Source organism: Bos grunniens, chromosome 21 (genome assembly GCF_055505025.1).
Source record: "Bos grunniens cultivar Pamir isolate PY7600 chromosome 21, Bosgru_T2T1.0, whole genome shotgun sequence".
Taxonomy (NCBI): Eukaryota; Metazoa; Chordata; class Mammalia; order Artiodactyla; family Bovidae; genus Bos; species Bos grunniens.
Window position 1 is genome coordinate 64946470 of NC_141185.1, and position 20865 is coordinate 64967334.

General features: G+C 50.7%; 1 protein-coding gene across 9 annotated transcripts in view; it reads left to right on the top strand.

Annotated features, from left to right (window-relative positions):
- The window catches only part of LRRK1 (leucine rich repeat kinase 1), a 135928-nt gene extending 124603 nt beyond the window's left edge, over positions 1-11325 (top strand). For all 9 annotated transcript variants that reach the window (XM_086364892.1, XM_086364890.1, XM_086364888.1 and 6 more), the window contains 5 exons: positions 2523-2640; positions 3714-3830; positions 6505-7355; positions 7735-7836; positions 9945-11325. In XM_086364892.1, coding sequence (XP_086221018.1) covers positions 2523-2640; positions 3714-3830; positions 6505-7355; positions 7735-7836; positions 9945-10122 — 1366 coding nt within the window. In that variant the 3' untranslated portion in view covers positions 10123-11325. The remainder of the gene's footprint in view (positions 1-2522; positions 2641-3713; positions 3831-6504; positions 7356-7734; positions 7837-9944) is intronic.
- The last annotated feature ends 9540 nt before the right edge of the window (positions 11326-20865 follow it).

Here is a 20865-nt window from a genome sequence, read left to right on the forward strand (position 1 = left end):
TTAATTTTTTTTCTAATAATTTTTTAGAGATAAATACAGATAAATGTTAGATAAAAAGATGATTTGGGGGACTTGCTTCATAAGAATCTGGGGAGAGAAAAAAATGGATGGGGGGCAGAGATAAACTGACACGGCCGGAGAGTGATCGTTCCTGAAGCTGGATGATGCGCGCGTGGGCTGTGATACGCACACTGCAAAAGAAGAAAGGAGGGAGGAGTTGAGATGGGGGAGCTGGGCACTCTGGTTTGCAGGACAGCACTAGGCAAGAGACATAAAAGACACAGGTTCGATCCCTGGGTGTGGAAGATCCCATGGAGAAGGGAATGCCAACTCGCTCCAGTGTTCTTGCCTGGGAAATCCCATGGACAGAGGAGCCTGGCAGGCTACAGTCCATGGGGTCACAAAGAGTCAGACACAACTAAAGTGACTTAGCACACACAGTTTTCAAACTCCTTTCATGGGCACAGACAGCGTCCTGATGCCACAAATGCTTTTGGGGAGTGTCACACTCTCAGAAGACCAGGAAATACAGGCATACTGCCTGTCGTGAAAATAAAGCCCTCTTACTGTTAAAGGATATACATGTATACATAAAACAAATTGAAGTGCTCATCAGATATAAAAACAAATCCCATTTTCCCATCAATATTTATTTTCTCAGCAGACTCTCAAAAATCTTTTAAACAAATAGAGAAAATTAGAAATTATTATCTGTTGTTTCAGAGACTTTTACACATCAGTGGGAAAAAATACTAAAATCTCAGTCATAAAATAGGCAAGGAATATTTTTAACATTAGAACTTTCTAATAATCAAAGAAATGTAAATTCAATCTGCAAGATTCCTTTTTCTTATCCTACTGGCAAACTTTGTTTTCAAACATAATAATGGAAACTGCTGAAGGTTGGTCATACCTTACTAGTGAGTATGTAAATTTGCACATCTGTCTGAAAAACAATTTGTCGATATGTTTTAAATGGCCTTGAGATACTCATGCCCTTTGACCCAGCATTTGCTCACCTGGGAGCGGTGGAGCCTGGTGGGCTGCCGTCTATGGGGTCACACACAGTTGGACACAGCTGAAGCGACTTAGCAGCACCAGCAGCAGAGCCTTTACCAGGGGTGCTGTGCTTGGCACTGCTTCTGGCATCGGCTCTGCCCCACCTCCCCGCTCCCCGCCGCCCCACGACGGTGCTTTCTTTACCGTCTCAGTGTTACAGACTCACCCACAATATTGGAGACAACACTGCCCAAAGCGGTAAAAGCTCATCTCCAGTGGGAAGGGAAAGGCCCCTGTGATGTGGGGAGGTTTTAAAAGCTCACCAGCAGCCTGAAGAAGGGACACGCTCACTGAAGCCAGAGCACAAAGGGCAGTGGTCCTGGAAAGTGAGAGTGGAGGGGAAAATGAGACCATCCTGAATTAGGGAGGACAAGGGCACCAACTCAATGGACGTGAGCTTGAGCAAACGCTGGGAGATGGTGAAGGACAGGGAAGCCGGGTGTGCTGCAGTCCACGGAGTGGCAAAGACTCAGTTAGCAATTGGGCAACAACAAAGGGGAAAGAAGGAAGTGGGTACACGCAGAACACAGGACACGCGTGAAATCTTGTTGGAGGGAATAGGGGAGTGTTATCCTGTAGGTTTCTCTGTGTTTTAATTTCTTCCAAGTTAAATGTAGTTATTTATTTTTTATATTCTCAGTGCATAGAAAAAAGACTGGAGAAAAGGGGAGGTGGAATATAACTTTGAAGAAAGTGTTCATTTGCTGATTTTTCATTCAACTCTATCATCTACAAATACACGTTATCAGACAACTGTGGCAACGGTTTCCAAAATTTGATGGCAGAAAAGTTTTACATTGAGAACTGCTAGCCACTCATTTGACTTATTCCCTTGGACTGCAGGACAGATCTGCAGGGATTGGGTGAAGAACCCACCCCTGCCCCATCTGCAGCCTCCCCTGCAGCAGTGAGCACATTGGGTGTTTGTCAAGGGTGGCGGGGAGACAGACGGCAGTGTGGGGGGACATAGGGGTGGGTGGGTGAGAGAAAGGCCACCCTCAAAACAGCAGCTTGTGAGTTCTCAGGGCACTTATGCTTTTTCGAGGCCCACCCCCCTCGTTGCCCCCCGCCCCTCCGTCTACTCTGCAGCTCATTCACCGTGTCTCTAGAGGACCTGATATACTCTGCTGGGGGCGGGGAGAGGACATGCCCAGGGAGGGGGCAGGGAGTGACTGTGGTGCACGTACAGCCTCCTGGTGTCCCTTCATGCAACTTTTTGAGCCATCAAAGATCACAGAGAGAGGATCACTGGGAATGGCCTTTCTCAGCCTAAATGTTCAAGCATCACCAGGCAGGTAAACCAGGCTCTGCTGCAGCCTTGAGCCCCTCAGAACTTGCAGAATTGGGCCCTGGGCTGGAAGGGTAAGCAAGGCCCACAGCTGATGCCCTCCTCCAAGGCTGCTGCTCCAGGCCTGCCCTCCGGAGGGGGGCCCGTGCTGACTGCACCGTTTTGCCGCTTGTAGGAACTACACGGTGGTGAACACGGAGAAGGGCCTTCTGGAAGTGCAGCACATGAGCTGTGCGGGAATGAAGCTGAGCTGCCAACTCAAGATCCAGAACTCGCTGTGGACGGCCACCGAGGTAACCGCGCCCCTGTAGGGCTCTAATCGACGAGGGTAACTCCCGCCCCTGGGGGGGTCAGGTTTAGCAACAAAACAGGCAGGACACCCAGGCACGTTTCGAACTTCAGATATAACCCCACCCCACACTTTTCACAGGGCCGGCTCACCCGCCTAGTTCCTGACTGGTGGCTGGGATGTGGCTTTGATGTGTCAAGTGCACAGTCCCAGCAAGAGGGATTCACCCCGGTAGGCTGGTGAAGTGACTGGGTTTCTTATAACAACGCCTGCCTAACAGCAAATCCACTCAGCTCTGAGGCCTCTTGCTTTCGTGTAAAGAGGTCAGCAGAAGGCACAAGGAACTGTCTTTTGAGACCTCCAGAGAGGAATGCCACAAAAACAAATGACCTGAAGCTACTGGGCGGGAGAATATGAATTGGTGCCACCTTGCCAGATGGCAAGTGTAATTCAAATATGCATCACAAATCTCAACAATATTCATGCCTTTGCAAGCCTTAGTAATTTCAGTTTTAAGAATTTGCTCTAAGGAAAACACCAAGACATACAAACACAGAAACACTCAGACAAGACAGGAGGGTAGGAATACTTATTCCAGTGTAAGTCACAGTAGTGAAAATGAACAAAATAAACATCTGAGCACATATAAGCCAAATTCTGGTGCACTCAAGTGATGGACATGCCTCATTCCCTAACAGACCAGGGAGGAAAGGGCCTCTGCCCACATTCGTCGTCCTGGGAGGAGAAAAGCACAGAAGCAGCACAGCAGTGTGGTCCCAGAGTTGTTGGGGATGCAGACACACACCAGTACACAGAGAAAACTGGAAGTCCGGGCCGCAAATTTCAAAGGTGGCTTTCCCTGAAAATTGGATTGTGGTGTGGACGACTTTATGTTTTTCTTTAGACTAGTCTGTAGTTTTCAGAGTTTCTAGAAAGAGCGGAAGTGTGTAACCAGCCACCAGAAGGCCTCAATAAATGTTACTTCTTTAGGGGTGAAGGGCCTCCTGAGGCCGCGTGCACCCCAGGAGGTAGCAGGCCCGTTGCAGCCAGCTCTCATGCTAGCCGTCTCCTCTGCAGGACCAGAAGATCTACATCTACAGCCTCAAGGGCATGTGTCCACTGAACACGCCCCAGCGGGCTTTGGACACCCCGGCCATCGTCACCTGCTTCTTGGCAGTACCTATTATAAAAAAGGTGAGATAAGGAGGTGGGTGCACAGGTTTCTGTTTCTCTGTCACCTGTTCCGCTGGGCTGGTAGGGAAGGGAGCAGAGCCATGCTCTTCTGGACCACCAGGCCTAGGTCACAGTCAGCCGTAGAGACAGGAGGCCCGGGCCATCCTCAATGCCTCTGGGTTTCTGAGAAGCTAAGTGTTGGCCGCTCAGTCGTGTCCAGCTCTTTGTGACCCTGTGGACTGTAGCCCACCAGGCTCCTCTGTCCTTGGGATTCTCCAGGCAAGAATACTGGAGTGGGTTGCCATTTCCTCCTCCAGGGGATTGTCCTGACCCAGGGACTGAACCTGGGCCTCCTGCATTGCAAGCAGACTCTTAACCATCTGAGCCACCAGGGAAGCTAGTGACCAGTAAAACTAAGGGCTAAGCGCAGGCAAGTGCCACAGCTCCAGTTGGAGTGAGCTGCTTTTCTGGTACAGCTGGCGTCCAGGAGCAGTTGCACGTGTGCCCTCTGAGAACCTGGCCCGGCACCTCCATGGTCACTCAGTCCCCAGGCCCTGGCAGGCCCCCACCCCTGTTGGGCAGCCGTATCCCTGCCCCCTCCAGCTCTTCCTGCTTTGGGAGACACATCATCCAGCCCAGACCTCAGTCCCTGTGTGTCCAGTCTGGCCCCAAAGACTCACCACCTCAGCTTCTAGCTCCTGCCTTTCTCAAGTGAATCGCGAGTGGTGCCCACCCCAGCCAGGACCCCAAGCGCTGCTGCAGCTGAGATAAGACCCAGCCCACAGGCGACCCTGCCGCACCCCTCCCCACCCAGCACCACGTGCCCAGCAGGCCCTTCCCTCCAGAAGCGATCTGGCTGCTCACACCTCTTCCTCTTCATTTATGAAGATCAGGGCCATGACCCCCCACTCTGAGAGGCTGAGCCCCCCTTTCCCCAGCTCCTCGGTGATGTGCCCAAGGCTTCTCCAGCCTCTGGAACGCCTTTGTGGGCCCTGAGGCACTTGTTTGTGAGCTCCCCACTCGAAGGGCCATTATCGGTGCAGCTTTGTTAAAACGAGTTGACTATCATCGTCTGATTCCAGTTTTCCCTTCTGCAAAGTGGACATAAAAGAGATGGTAAGGAGGATCTCTGGACACAGCGTACCTAAAGCCCTGGGCTAGCACACTGGGTAAAGAGAGCATTGTTGCTACTTCCTGACAGTCGTGAACTACATACACTCTCCTCTCCACCCCTCTATGGTTTCATTTCTTAAGAAAAAAAAAACCTGAAATCAATCTTACAGTCAGTTATGACTGTGGCCCCACAGGCGCGGCTGGGCAGCTCAGGACCCAGTTGCACTGAACCACGGAGCACGACACAAAGTGTTGCTTAAGGCCATGGCTGGCCAGAGCCCCGAGCCGGGGCCCCGCTGCCCGTGCGGACGGCGGGAACAAAGCCGGCTCTGTGCAGAGCCTCCCCATCGGCGTGTCTGCAGCCTCCGAGGACGTGCTGCCCCTTGGCCGCAGAGGGCAGACCCTGAATTCCTGCACGTGCGTGTCCACACCCAGCCGGGACGTGGGACTCGCCGCCTGGCGGGGGCCTGGAGCTGGGACTCAGAGAGAGACCTTGCTCCTATTTGCTTTGGCTCTTTTCTGTCCTGGAATCCTGAAGATGGATTTTGATAAGCGTTCTGAGGGCTGTTGATCTCGGGGCTGGTTCACTCATCGCCTTGGACAGCCTGCCTTCCCAGCTCCCGACAAGGAGGCTTTCTGCTGCTCGCCCTCGCTGGCTCAAGGCCGGGGCTGCTGCCCTTTCCCGGCTCTGGCTTTGTGCTCCTGAACCCTTCCCACCCCTCTCCTGGCCCACCTGGGCATCGAGCCTGCTCAGCTGCTCTCTGCTCCCAGCTTTGCACAGACGCTCCAAGGCGCCCGGGGCCAGGCCCAGCGTTCAGCAGCGCCTCTGCCTGGTGACCTCTAGTGGTCGTAGAACATGTGCTTCATGGCAGGGCAGGCGCACCCCAAGGCCCCTCTCGGTGTCAGCTGGACCACAGGTGTTTCAGAGTAGATGTGGGAAGCAGGGCCTGCGGCGTGGTGGCCAAGAGGTGCCTCCATTAGAGGACTGAGCTGGAAGTGATTTCTTCAAGACTTAGCTCAGCAGGCACCCATTGGTACCTGAGCAGAAAACTGGGGCGAGTCCCCGAGGTGGCTAGGAGTCAGCCCTTCCCTGTGCGGGCCGCCCTGGGGGCAGGGCTGGATGCACAGACCCAGGCCTGCTCTTGTGGAGCTGCGAGCAGGAGTCCCGGCTCCGTGGGGCACCCACAGCCAGCGTGAGTTTACGCAGCAGAGTTCAGGGGAAGGAAGGCACCACTGCCGCCTCAGAGGAGGCCTGGGGACCGAGGGGAAGGCCACTCCCTCCTCCTGGCCCGGCAAGAGGTCCAGGCTCATCGAGGGTCCTAGCAGCACATGGCCCTCGCTCCCAGGGACTCCTGCTCCCAGGAAGGAGGGCGGAGGCGGCTCTTCTGGGCCTGAGCCACGCCTCCTTTGGGAGCACACCCGGAAGATCCTGCTGGCAGCCCGGCCTTCGTTAGAAGCCGGGAGGTGCTAGCAGAAAGCGCGTGCTCACGGGGTGCCTGCAGGGATGGGTTCGGCGCATGCTGTCTCTCTCCTGGGATGCCTGAGCTGCAAGGGCATCAAACACCCTGTCTTCCCTCCTCAGAACTCCCACCTGGTGCTGGCAGGCCTGGCGGACGGCCTGGTGGCGGTGTTCCCGGCGGCGTGGGGCGCCCCGGACTATGGCTGCTCCTACCTGTGCTCGCACACAGCCAACAGGGCCAAGTTCAGCATCCCCGACGAGGACGCCCGGCAGAACCCTTACCCCGTGACGGCCATGGAGGTGGTCAACTGCGGGTCCGAGGTCTGGTACAGCAACGGGCCAGGCCTGCTGGTCATTGACTGTGCGGCCCTGGAGATCCGCCGGCGGCTGGAGCCCTACGCGGCGCCCTCGGTGGTCACGTCGGTGGTGTGCGGCTCGGAGTGCCGTGGCGAGGAGGTCGTGTGGTGCCTGGACGATAGGGCCAACTGCCTGGTGCTGTACCACTCGGCGACCTACCAGCTGTGCGCCCGCTACTTCTGCGGGGACCCCAGCCCCCTAGGGGACGTGTTTCCCGTGTGCCCGATGGGCCCACCGCCCCTGAACAGCCCCACAGCCAGCACGAGGGAGCCCGCGAGGGGATCCATCGCCGACGTGAGCTTCATGTTCAGCGAGGAGCTGGGCACACAGATCCTCACCCACCAGGACTCGCTGACCGACTACTGTTCCCTATCCTCCTGCTCCGCGGCCTCGCCGCACCCGGCGCCGATGGCCCTGTCCAGCCTGCCCTGCTCCCCGGCCAGCTCTGCCAGCTTGCCCTTCTCCTCTGACTGCGAGGACACCAGCCAGCTGCCCAAGCCCGCCGTGGGCTCCGACAGGTCGGTGCATGACCTGAGCCCAGTGGACGGCGAGGCGTTCAGCCAGCACCTGCAGGCTGTGAAGATCCTCGCCGTGAAAGACGTCATCTGGGTCCCCAGGTAGGTGTCCTGGAGGGGCGTCACCCTGCGCCCTCTCTGCTCTTGCTTTGGGGCCAGAGTGCAGGGAACCTTCAAGTACAGTCAGGTGCATCAGGGGCTGCCTTTCTCTCCTGGAACTGGAGGGCTCCCTTTAGCAAACCTAAGAAGGGTTGCACAGAAGCCTGTCGGCCCACCAGAGCTCAGGGCACCAAAGAGGAGAGCCGTGGTCGGGTTTCCGACCAGCAAAGGGCTTCTCACCCAGCTCTGGGGCCCTCTCAGTAACCCGATCCATTTGCTGAAGCTGAGTCTGTTTCCCTGCCTTTCTGCACACCCGCTCCGTTTCCCCTTGGAGAGGACAGCCCTGGACAAACGGTTCCCCTGCGGGGTTTTGGTTTCTTAGGCGCGGTGGAGATATCATCGTCATTAGCCTGGAGAAGGAGGCAGGAACTCAGCGGGGCCGCGTGATTGCTGTCTTGAAAGCCCGAGAGCTGACTCCGCACGGGTAAGACAGAGGGCAGCTATGTGGGAGCCAGGCTGTAGCTTAGGGAATCGAGGCCCCGCTGCCACCTCCCCACATGATGGCCATGGCCCTTCCGTCCTCTACCCAAAACCCATAGCATCCACCCCTGTCAGCAGAGGCAGAGGGGGAGCAACACAGAGTCTGCAGGAGGCAGCTCCCAGGGGATCAGCAAATGCCAGCTGAGCTGGGCATCAGTCACAGTCACGGCTTTCTTTTCTGGGGGGCACCTATGGACTACCTGCCCCACCCGAGGGAGCCTGCAGAGCCCCAGCTCAGCTGCAGTGGCAATGGGGATCCAGGTGGTCCCCCACTCTTCCTGCCAAGCAGGGGAGCCCTCCTGAGGAGCCTCTCCTCCCACCGGGCACCAGGTGGAGCCACGCTGCCAGGCCACACCAGCCTTCATCATGTCCATGCCCGCCATGCCCGTTCCTGGGCTCAGCTGTACTTGCCCACTGTCAGGAGGCAGGCCAGACGCCACCATAGGATGCCTGTCGGACCCAGCCCACCTGGCTGCACTGACGCAAGGCTGGTCCAGCCAGTGTTCCCGGGGCTGTCAGGCAGCCCGCGGCGTCCACACCCCTCGCTGGGCTGAGTCCCACGCGCTTCTCTCCCTTATGGAGAAATTGCATTCGGCCCGCTTTCCCCGGAGCAGACTGATGATGGAGATGTACATGGCCCCTGGGCCAGTGGCCCTTCCCCTACCCGTGGTTCTGGAGAACGGAACTGGGTTTGCTCCTGAGCGCTGGCTGAGTGTGGGGGCAGTGGTCCCCAGGTCCCAGGTCAGGCTCCCAGGGGAGCAGGTGTGTCCATAGAGCCCGGGCCTGTTGACCTCAGAGTGTCCACCATCAGTGCCCTTGACTTTTCCCCTGCCGTTGTTTTTCCCCCAAAGACAGGTTTACCAAGAGCAGGCACCCTCACTGCAGGAAGAAAGCAACCCAGGCAGCCAGCAAAATGAAGGCTGTAGCCTGAGCCCACCAGCATTCTGAGATGCGTCTGAGACATTTACTGCTGCTCAGTCACTCAGTCGTGCTGAGACATTTAGTCCCTTGGCAAAGAGCTACTGAGTGCCCGAGACATGCAAGGCCCATGAGAGCAGATTTCCGTACACATCCCAGTTTACACGGTGGCCTTGGTGCCGTCAGGCCGCACGGGCAGAGGGAGGAGAGGCTGGCAGTGTCTGCTCAGAGCGGGGCACACGGCCTGCAGAGGCCTGAAAGGAAATGTGTAGGGTGTGCCTGGGTCATGCAGAACTTGCTTTTAAAAATGTACATAGTTTGGACTTGGTACAGGTTTTCTGTCTAGTATATTCCCCTATATTTCCTAAGCGTGTGGAAACATAATAATAGAGAAGAATCATGCCTGGACTGAGTGGCAAGGGAATTGAGTTAAAGCTTAAAACCTGTCACAGACCATTGATAAGCAAGAACTGTTAGATAGAATTGATCATTCCAGCCTCTCTCAGCATCTGCGGGGGCTCTGATTGCAGGACACCTACAGATACAAAAGTCCAAGGATGCTCAAGTCCTTGTATATAAAATGATAGTCAGCCCTGGGATTCCCAGGTGGCTCAGTGGGAAAAGAATCTGCCTGCTAATGCAGAAGGCACAGGTTCAATCCCTAGGTCAGGAAGATCCCCTGGAGGAGGAAATAGCAACCCACTCCAATATTCTTGCCTGGAGAATCCCATGGACAGAGGAGCCTGGTGGGCTACAGTCCATGCGGTCACAAAGAGTCGGACATGAATGAGCAATTAAGCACACGCAAGGACGCACAGTCAACCCTCCATATCCAAGGATGCCAGACTCGTAGACACGGAAGGCTGACCATTTTCCTGGACATGTTGGGGTCTGAGGTATGTTAGGGAGGATACCTGCTCTGAGGTGAAGCTGAAATGATGCCCCTTTTTAGGCTTTAGAAAGACTGCCCACATGCTAGGCCACCAGACAGAGAGGCACGTCTCTGGTGCCAGACTGGGGTGCACAGATGCCCCCTTAGCCAGGCTCTGTCCTCTGAGAAGGTGCAGGGTGAGGGTTGCTGCCCTGACCAAGCAGGAACTCCCGTGGGTTTTCTCAGACCCCTTCTCTCCACAGGGTTCTCACGGAGGCTGCCGTGGTGGCAAAGGACACGGTTGTGTGCGGCTTTGAGAATGAAAATCTGGAGTGGTGCCTGGCTGTCTGGAGGGGCTGGGGCACGCAGGAGTTTGACATTTTCTACCAGTCCTACGAGGAGCTGGGCCGGCTGGAGGCCTGCGTGCGGAAGAGGAGGTGATTCCTGCGGGGCGAGCGTTCACTGAACGCGTCCAGCGTGGGCCCGCAGCCTGAGCCCTCTGCCTGCAGCCCTCAGCCCTCTGAGGACCCGGCAGGCAGACTGGGTTGTCCTCCGAACCACTTGCTGCTAAGAAGTGCTGAGATGACCCCACCACACCGGGGGTTTAAGGGTTCTCCTGTTCCAGGGCACAGTCCCCTGGGTACCCACCCCCTGCCCCCCAGTGCTGGTTTTACAGCCCAAGGGAAGGCAGTGGGCAGAACTGATTGGGCCCCTGCCCCCTCCGTCCACTCTCAGGGCTGGGCCTGGCTGGCCTCGTGGGCCTCCCCACTTTCACCCCCAGGCCTGGGGTGGAATTACACTAGGGCCCTCAGTCGGGGAGCAGCTCAGGGCAGGGAGGGATGAGGGCTGTGACCCCTGCCCCTTCCCCTGGCAGCTCCCCGGCTCTCAGCACGTTTCTCAAGCTCCCGGGTCCCTGGGGCCTGGGGCCCCGCTTGGGCAGGCGGAGATCAGATGTCTCCCGCTCGGGAAAGCCTGTGTGTGAAAAGCCTCAGAAGGACCCCAAGAGGAGCACTGCCCGGCGTGGGGATGAATGGGTTCCTTTAAGTGACGGGCTGGGAAGCCAAGAGCCGCACAGGGCGGAGCACGCCTCAGCCGCTGCATTCTTCTCCTGCCGACAGAAGGCAGGAGAGACTCCATCCATCAGCAGGACTTGAGAAAGGGCCTGTGTTTACAGCTTTGTGAAATAAACTCGGATGCAGCTGCAGCATAAGCCCTGTTTGTTTGCACATAATAAGCTTTTCTATTACTTTAACATATTAAGTCATATCTCCATGATTAGACCTCTTATTGTGAAATCACATCGTATCACATTGTATCAAATTATCTATTTGCTAAATAGTACAGCAGAATTTAAAAAAGTGAAATTGTCAAAGGGGGATGTATGGGTATGACAGCAAGAACTTTCATAAAGGATGCACACACTTGTGTGTACACACGCATGCATTCACGTTCACATCATCGCCAAGAGTAACTGTTTGAGGCTGCTTAACCCAGAACAGGAGTGGGAACCTGAGATCATCCTCCAGTGCAAACTGTTGACTTTTTTCTAAAATTAAATTATAAAATTCAAACTTTAGGTTTTGTGGGGTATGTAGGCAAATGTGATTCCTTTTATCTGAAAATAAACAGACTCTCAAGAATGAAGTCACGGCTTCTGTCTGTGGAGCGCACACATTAACAGTCCTAGCATGTCCCACCCACCCAGCCCACTTGCTGTCCTGGCAGGAGGGACGTGCCCTCCGGGCTCATGTGCCCCCAGCAGTTTCTGTGGACAGAGATGGGCTCCGTCAGTCTCCCCTCTTGCTTTCCGTGGCCTCATGGGGACTGGAGTCTGAGCCTCCAGCCCGCATCCCTGTCGTTCACCCCCAGCAGGGACTCGGAGATTACTGCTCCCCCGTCCTGCTGTCTCCACACCACCTGGCTGCCTAGTTAACTTCTCAAATGCAAACCAGGCCCTGTGCCTCCTCTGTCCCAAACCTGTGCTCCACCTCACTTGTGGCCGGACTGCTCTGTGGCCCTCAGGAGCCCCAGCTCGGGTCCCAGCCTTCCCCGCCGCCCTCGCCCAGCCCCAGGATGGTGACAAGCTGCAGTGAGCTCAGCCCGTGTTCTCGAGAGCCAGCTGAGGGGGTCGTCTCCACCAAAGTTAGAAATCATACGGAAGTGGTTCATTAACCTGAATACTTTAAACTTAAAAACTTAAATGGAAAAATTTCTACAAACTAAAAAGATAAGCAGTCAATTGAGGGGAAATATTAGTAATAAATAGGAGACACAAATAGTTGGTTTATCCTTTAAGCAAAAAGTTTCTAGCTGCTGCTGAAAAAGAGAAAACTCAACAGGAAAATGGGTAGAGGACATAAACAAGACTCAGCCTGACCCAACAGTAAGGCAAGAGTTGTGGAGACAACGATGAAATGCTGTTTATGGGCTTGCCCAGGGACACTGTGGAGACACCTGGGTAGGGCTTGAGGAGAATCCGTGAGGGCCCGATTGGCAGGAGCCTTTGTGGCCCTCCCCCGCCTCCTTGGTCCTCACTGGAGCACCAGGGCAGGCCCCCCCCCCACCGGGGGAGGGGTGCAGGGAGGCCCAGGGCAGTGAAGGGGGAACCACCCGCCACATCAGCCCCAGCCACCTCCCTTTGGGCTCTTTGTCATGTCATAGACAAGGAAAGTGCTTTGTTGTATAAGCATTGTCCTGCTCTCTGCTAACCCGGAGCCAAGTGCAATTCAGGTGTATTTGCTACTGGCCAAAGCAAAGCCCCGAGACCTAACAGGTGATGCTCTGGAGCTGACCCTAACAAGCATCTGTTCAAGTTTGGGCAGAGACCTGAGTAACGGCGGACTGGAACATTCTGTGGCTGGCCATGCCGAAGCTTACTTCTGCATTGTGAGCACTGGGCACGACTTGGCCTGTAGATCTTGTCCCTGGAGCGACCACAGGTACAGAGGGAGGTCTGGGGCTTCAACCTCCTTCCCAAAGGCCCAAACTAAGGGTGTGACATCTATAAGTTTAAACCCTCCACCCCAGACAAGCTACCCTAGTCCTGTGGCTCTGGTTTCTCCTCTGTGAGATGGCCATGACACGTCTTAACCCACCAGGGTTGGTTGGGGACCAAGAGAGACAGATACGTGACAATCCAGCCTCAGCCCTGACCCAGGGCCAGGACTGTCTCCTGGCCCCGGTCAGGACCACCATCCCACCTGATTGGGTGGGTACCCAGGACCCTCACCCAGCGCACACACAAGTCCTCTCTGAGAACTGCTCCAGGGAAACACGGCTCTGTCTCTGTGAAACAGCCCAACTTTAAACATAAATCTCCTGGGACTTCCTGGTGGTCCAGTGGCTAAGACTGTGTGCTTCCAATGCAGGGCGCCCGAGTTCAATCCCTAATCAGGGAATCAGATCCCATATGCCACAACTGAGCATTCCACCCCACAGCTGAAGATCCTGCATGCTACAACTAAAGATCCCCTATGTTGCAACTAAGACTCAGCACAGCCAAGTAAATGTTTTAAATTTTTAAAAATAAATCTCTTTTTTTCTGAAGTATCAAGAAGACTTTTACTAACACCTTTGCTTGAGAATTAAGGTGTAACACACATCACAGTAGATGAAAGCTGATGTATGGGTGTAAGAAGGCAATAGGACTCCCACTGGGAACACATGCTTTAAAAATGAAATAGAAGTAATGATAGGCACACAAAATTGTAAAATTTCCCCTTTGCCCTCCATGGGCTGTGCCATCCTGTGGGCTGTCACTGTGCTCCCTGCTCTTCTGGGCCTGGGGTCTGGCTGCATAAAGAGGCCATGGGACTAGTTCTGGAAAACAGGGTGTGGGGTGAGTGGAAGGGTTGCCCATCACGTGGGGCGAGAGCACTGGGTTGTCCCTGTGAGACTCTCCAGGGAGCTCTCCACTCTGTCCCCAGGATCTGCAGCTAGAGCTGGTGCTTGTTCAATCAGCCTGAGTCTCCGAGCGGTGACCCAGAGTGTCCCAACACTCCACCACGGACACACAGCAAGAGCAAGAAGTGAGCTTTGTGGTTGTCACCCAAGTTCACCTGGCCATGCTGCTGGATACTAGCTGCTGATGCCTCACCCCCTCCATGCCCACCCCCAGCATACTCACACAGGGTTCTCCTGCCCACAGACCAGCCTCTATAGTGCTGTCCTCTCTGCCCTGCTCTCCCAGACTCAGAACTTCTCGAGGAAGGGGACAGGAAATTGACATCCAAATGGGCAAAAAGCCTCGTCCTGAAAGAAAAGGGACACAGGGAGGTGGAGTACTATAATTCGTGACACAGGAACCATCCACGTGGTTTCATAACCTTCAGTGTAGAAGACCAAGAGTTCAGACCTGTAGTTGCCTTGAGAAGTGAATCAGATGGCTAGGATGGCCTTTTTATATCATGAGTGTTACTTATTTTAAAAAATCAAAACTAGTATATAAAATCATCAAAAGCATTTTGGAGCTCTGTTATTAAAAGTGACCATTTCATACTTCACCATCCTCACTTACCTGTCGCCATCCTCACGTACGTGTCACCATTCTCACCTACATGTCACCATTCTCATGTATACTTCACCATTCTCATGTATGCCCCTGGATCTTAGATCTGGACCTACTGCATTTCTCCACTGAAGGGTAGCAGGGCTTTTGTTTGGAAGGCTGCTGATTCCATCTCCACACACACTCACACACGTCCACACACGCACATTCAAAAATATGTACATACAAACACACATAAGCATACACATACTACTTAGAATGGGCCTGAGGCAAGTTGGGTATCCAAGGATTTCAGGGGCAGTGTTTAAAGGATAAAGGAGCTCACCAAAAAGGGGCTTACTCTGGCTGAGTTCTGATGGTTCATTAACTAGGTAATTGAAATAGTGCGAGTCTTAGTAACCACTGACCGAAACCACCTACATAGCCAGGCACAATGATAATCACTTGTAAGCATTGTCTTGCAATCAGAGGTCCCAGTAAGGAACAAGGTGCTGCCACAAGAAAACAGAATTTGGAAGGGGCCAAAAGGCCACAGGACTGGAAAAGGTCAGTTTTCATTCCAATCCCAAAGAAAGGCAATGCCAAAGAATGCTCAAACTACCGCACAGTTGCACTCATCTCACACTCTAGTAAAGTAATGCTCAAAATTCTCCAAGCCAGGCTTCAGCAATACGTGAACTGTGAACTTCTAGATGTCCAAGCTGGTTTTAGAAAAGGCAGAGGAACCAGAGATCAAATTGCCAACATCCGCTGGATCATGGAAAAAGGAAGAAAGTTCCAGAAAAACATCTACTTCTGCTTTATTGACTATGCCAAAGCCTTTGACTGTGTGGATCACAATGAACTGTGGAAAATTCTGAAAGAGATGGGAACACCAGACCACCTGATCTGCCTCTTGAGAAATTTGTATGCAGGTCAGGAAGCAACAGTTAGAACTGGACATAGAACAACAGACTGGTTCCAAATAGGAAAAGGAGTTCATCAAGGCTGTATATTGTCACCCTGTTTATTTAACTTATATGCAGAGTACATCATGAGAAACACTGGGCTAGAAGAAGCACAAGCTGGAATCAAGATTGCTGGGAGAAATATCAATAACCTCAGATATGCAGATGACACCACCCTTATGGCAGAAAGTGAAGAGGAACTAAAAAGCCTCTTGATGAAAGTGAAAGAGGAGAGTGAAAAAGTTGGCTTAAAGCTCAACATTCAGAAAACGAAGATCATGGCATCCGGTCCCATCACTTCATGGGAAATAGATGGGGAAACAGTGGAAACAGTGTCAGACTTTATTTTTCTGGGCTCCAAAATCACTGCAGATGGTGATTGCAGCCATGAAATTAAAAGACGCTTACTCCTTGGAAGGAAAGTTATGACCAACCTAGATAGCATATTCAAAAGCAGAGATATTGCTTTACCAACAATGGTCTGTCTAGTCAAGGCCATGGTTTTTCCAGTGGTCATGTATGGATGTGAGAGTTGGACTGTGAAGAAAGCTGAGTGCCAAAGAATTGATGCTTTTGAACTGTGGTGTTGGAGAAGACTCTTGAGAGTCCCTTGGACTGCAAGGAGATCCAACCAGTCCCTCCTAAAGGAGATCAGTCCTGGGTGTTCATTGGAAAGACTGATGCTGAAGCTGAAACTCCAATACTTTGGCCACCTGATGCGAAGAGTTGACTCATTGGAAAAGACCCTGATGCTGGGAGGGATTGGGGACAGGAGGAGAAGGGGACGACAGAGGATGAGATGGCTGGATGGCATCACCGACTTGATGGACATGAGTTTGAGTGAACTCCGGGAGTTGGTGATGGACAGGGAGGCCTGGCATGCTGTGATTCATGGGGTCGCAAAGAGTCAGACAGGACTGAGTGACTGAACTGAACCGAAAAAGGAGGTGGGGTTGGCATGTTCTGCCAACATGCCAGAATCCTTCTTCCTGGAATCTATCTTGGTTGAGATGTGTGCACCACCAGGAAGGACCTCGAATCAGAGTAGGGGCCAAGCAAAGTGACTGACCAGAGACACCCTGGAAATTAACCCTTTTACCAAAGAGTAAAACCCGAGAGAGACCACAAACCATGGGGCAGAGCAGTTCTTTGGGTTCCCTCACCTTGCTGCTCTCTGCTTGGATGCTCCTTCCCAATAAAGCCTTTTGCTTTGTCAGCACGTATGTCTCCTTGGACAGTTCATCTCTCAGGGTCAGACAGGAGTCCACCTTCAGGCCCTGGAAGGGGTCGTCCTTCCTGCAACACAAGTTGTAAAAAGTTGGAATGATACCAAAAAAGAGAAGTTATTTAGAGCATGTCAATTGTAGTTGTAATTTAAAAGATATGTATAATTTCTAATAGATTCAAGGATTAGATCTGATCAGACAGAATGCCCAAAGAACTATGGACAGAGGTTCATAACATTGTACAGGAGACGGTGATCAAAATCATCCCCAAGAAAAAGAAATGCAAAAAAACCAAAATGGTTGTCTGATGAGGACTTACAAATAGCTGAGACAAGAAGGAAGGATATACCCATCTGAACAGAGAGTTCCAAAGAATAGCAAGGAGAGATAAAAAAGCCTGCCTAAAGTGAAAAAACTGCAAAGAAATAGAGGAAAACAATGGAATGGGAAAGACTAGAGATCTCTTCAAGAAAATTAGAGATACCAAGGGAACATTTCATGCAAAGATGGGCTCGATAAAGAACAGATACTGTATGGGCCTAACAGAAGCAGAAGATATTAAGAAGAGGTGGCAACAATACACAGAAGAACTGTACAAAAAAGATCTTCACGACCCAGATAACCATGATGGTGTGATCATTCACCTAGAGCCAGACATCCTGGAGTGTGAAGTCAAGTGGGCCTTAGGTAGTATCATTACAAAGATAATGGAGGTGATGGAATTCTAACTGAGATATTTCAAATCCTAAACAATGATGCTGTTAAAGTGTTACACTCAATATGCCACCAAATATGGAAAACTCAGCAGTGGCCACAAGACTGGAAAAGGTCAGTTTTCATTCCAATCCCGAAGAAACTCAGTGACAAAGAATGTTCAAATTGCTTCACAACTGCACCCATCTCACACACTAGCAAAGCAATGCTCAAAATTCTCCAAGTGAGGCTTCAACAGTATGTGAACCAACTTCCAGATGTTCAAGCTGGATTTAGAAAAGGCAGAGGAACCAGAGATCAAGTTGCCAACACCCGTTGGATCATAGAAAAAGCAAGAGAATTCCAGAGAAACACCTACTTCTGCTTCATTAACTAGGTTAAAGCCTTTGTGTGGATCACAACAAACTAGAAAATTCTTCAAGAGATGAGAATACCAGACCACTTTACCTGCCTCCTGAGAAATCTGCATGCAGGTCAGGAAGCCACAGTTAGAACTGGACATGGAACAATGGACCTGTTCTAAATTGGGAAAGGAGTACATCAAGGCTGTGTATTGACAACTCGCTTATTTAACCTATTTGCAGAGTATATCATGCAAAATGCCAGACCAGATGAAGCACAAGCTGGAATCAAGATTTCAGGAAGAAATATCAATAACCTCAGATATGCAAATGACACCATCCTTATGGCCAAATGAGAAGAGGAACTGAAGAGCCTCTTGATGAAAGTGAAAGAGAAGAGTGAAAAATTTGGCTTAAAACTCAACATTTACAAAACTAAAATCATGGCATCCAGTCCCATCACTTCATGGTAAATGGATGAAGAAATGATGGAAACAGTGACAGACTATTTTGCGGGGCTTCAAAATCACTGCAGATGGTGATTGCAGCCGTGAAATTAAAAGACACTTGCCCCTTGGAAGGAAAACTATGCTAAACCCAGACAGTGTTTAAAAAACCTCTGTGTGTAAAAAGAGCCTCTGTTTCCACATCACTTTGCCGACAAAGGTCCAAATAGTCAAAGCTATGTTTTTTTTCAGTAGACATGTACAGATGTGAGAGTTGGACAATAAAGAAGGCTGAGCATCAAAGAATTGATGCTTTTGAACTGTGGTGCTAAAGAAGACTCTTGAGAGTCCCTTGGACTGCAAGGAGATCAAACCACTCAATCCTAAAGGAAATCAACTCTGGATATTTGTTGGAAGGACTGATGCCGAAGCTCCAATACTTTGGCCACCTGATTCGAAGAGCCAGCTCATTGGAAAAGACCCTGATGCTGGGAAAGATTGAAGACAAAAGGATAAGGGGGCAGAAGAGGATGAGATGGTTAGATAGCATCACCCACTCAATGGACACAAATCTAAGCAAACTCCAGGAGATAGTGAAGGACAGGGAGCCTGGTGTGCCGCGGTCCATGAGGTCTCAGAGTCGGACATGACTTAGTGACTGAATAAGAATAACAACAAAGGATGAAGACTGTTTTCCAGGAGAACCAATCACATAATCCATGTAATTAGAGGGTTAGAATTTTCAGTCCCACTTCCTGACCTTCAGGGAGAGGAGATGAGGTAGAGTTTGAATTGATCAGGAATGACCAATGATTTAATCATCGTGCCTATATAATAAAATCTCCATAAACACCCAAAAAGACAGAGTTGAAGAGCTTCTCCCTATGGTGAACATATGGAGATTTGTGGAGGGTGATGCACCCAGAGAGGGCACTCACAGTCCTTCCCGATTCCTTGCCCTAAGTATTTCTTCCACCTGGCTGTTCTTGAGTTATATCCCTTTATAATAAACTCATAATCTAGTAAGCAATACGTTTCTCTGAGGTTTGTGAGCCACTTTAGTGGGGCTCACTGGAATCTCCAGTCTATAGCCAGTCAGTTAGAAGCACGGGTGATGATCTGGACTTGGATTGGCATGTGAAATGTGTGTCAAGGGCGGGGCAGTCTTGTAGGACTCTGACACTATCTCTGGGTAGATAGTGTCAGGTTTGAGTTGAATTGTAAGACCTCCAGCTGATTTCAGAGAATTACTTGGTGGTGTATGGAAATTCCCTTCTCCCATATTTGGGTTGAGTGTGAGACCCATACACTGCAAAGTTAGGAAGGCTCAGAAACCACAGGAAGAACTATGACTAAGTTGAATATGAAGATGACTAAGAAGAAGGTTAGTGTGGAACAAGGAAGGAAAATGTGAGTCCAAGGCAGTAGGTAGCATTTGGGGCACAGTTTTATAGTTAGTACAGCACTTGATTGTGTAGCCTTTGTAGCATTTCATATGTGTTTTGCCTGTTTCTTAGCGCTGAAGGTAATCTAGTATTTTAGACTTTGATTTTAATTGTTTATAAGTGGGATTGAATAAAATTTTAAATGTTTAATTAGATAAAATTGTCAATACTCAGCTGTTATGTGTTAGATATATAAGAAGTGTATTAATATTTAGAGATGGGTTATTGTTTCATGTTTAATAGATTCACAAGCCAGATAAATTGGGCATCAGCAATGTACAGACAGTAACATGTAAGCCCAACAGCATGCCCACAGCCTGGTTCCCAGCCTTGCGCCCAGGAAATGCACATGATCCCAGAGTTAACTGAAGGCAGAGGGAGACAGCTAGGGAGATGCTTTGGGTTTGCCATCTTAAAATGCCAGGTCCCCCATTTCTCTGACCTAGGAGCCAGAAAGATCCAGAGGATGACAGCATCCAATTTCCATCTTTTCCAAGCCACTGCACTCCAGGGCAGATCCCCCCACCTCTGCCGCACCCACAAAGGAACCAGAAGGAGTGAGCTGTGGGAGGAAAGATCAGCACAGGCGCCCTGCTGGGCGCACCTTTGGGGTTCTGCAGAGGCAAATCTTCACGAGGCAGCACATAGTAGCAATCTGGGAGGCCAGGGATGGCCAACACCATCCCATGGTCATGCAGCTCTAGGACTTCCCTTCCCCACCCTGGAGACTGCAAAAAAGAGACCCAGATGAGCGGTAATCTAGTCTGAACCATGGACCCCTGTAGATAGAGTTTTTATATGTGACCAAAGTTCTTAGCAGTTTAAGATAAGCAGCTTAAGATATTATAAGATGTTTTTTGTAAGCCTCATGATGACTAAAAAGAATAAACCTTTAATAGATACACAAAGGATGAAGAAAAAGAAATCCAAGCATAGCACCACAAGAAAATGATCAAATCACAGAGGAAGACAGCAGGAGAAGAATAAAGGAATGAAAGAACTACCAAAAAAGCCATAAAATAATGAAAAAGATGGCAATGGTCCTTACCTACCAGTGATTACTTTAAATATAAATAGGATATTTATAATAACTATAAATGGAGTCTAAACTTTAAAATTGTGAGTCACTATATTATATGTTACACTTGTAAATATAATTTTGTACAATTATAATTTATATATGTATATATATCACCAATCAAAACACAGTAAGTGACTGAATAAATAAAAAATAAGATACAACTGTATGCTCTTACAAGAGACTCACTTCAGCTTCAAAGACACACATATGCTGAAAGTGAAGGTATAGAAAAAAGTATTCTAGGCAATAGAAACCAAAAAAGGGCAAGGGTATCTATACCCATTTATAGCAGACAAAACAGACTTTAAGACAAAGATTGTAACAAGACAAAGAAGGTTATTATATAATGACAAAAGGGTGAACTCATTAAAAGCATATAACCATTGTAATTTAAGAGGATAAAACCATTCATTGAGGATATATATGAAGTTTTATATATAAAATATAAAAATGGTTTTTATATACAAAAACCAAATG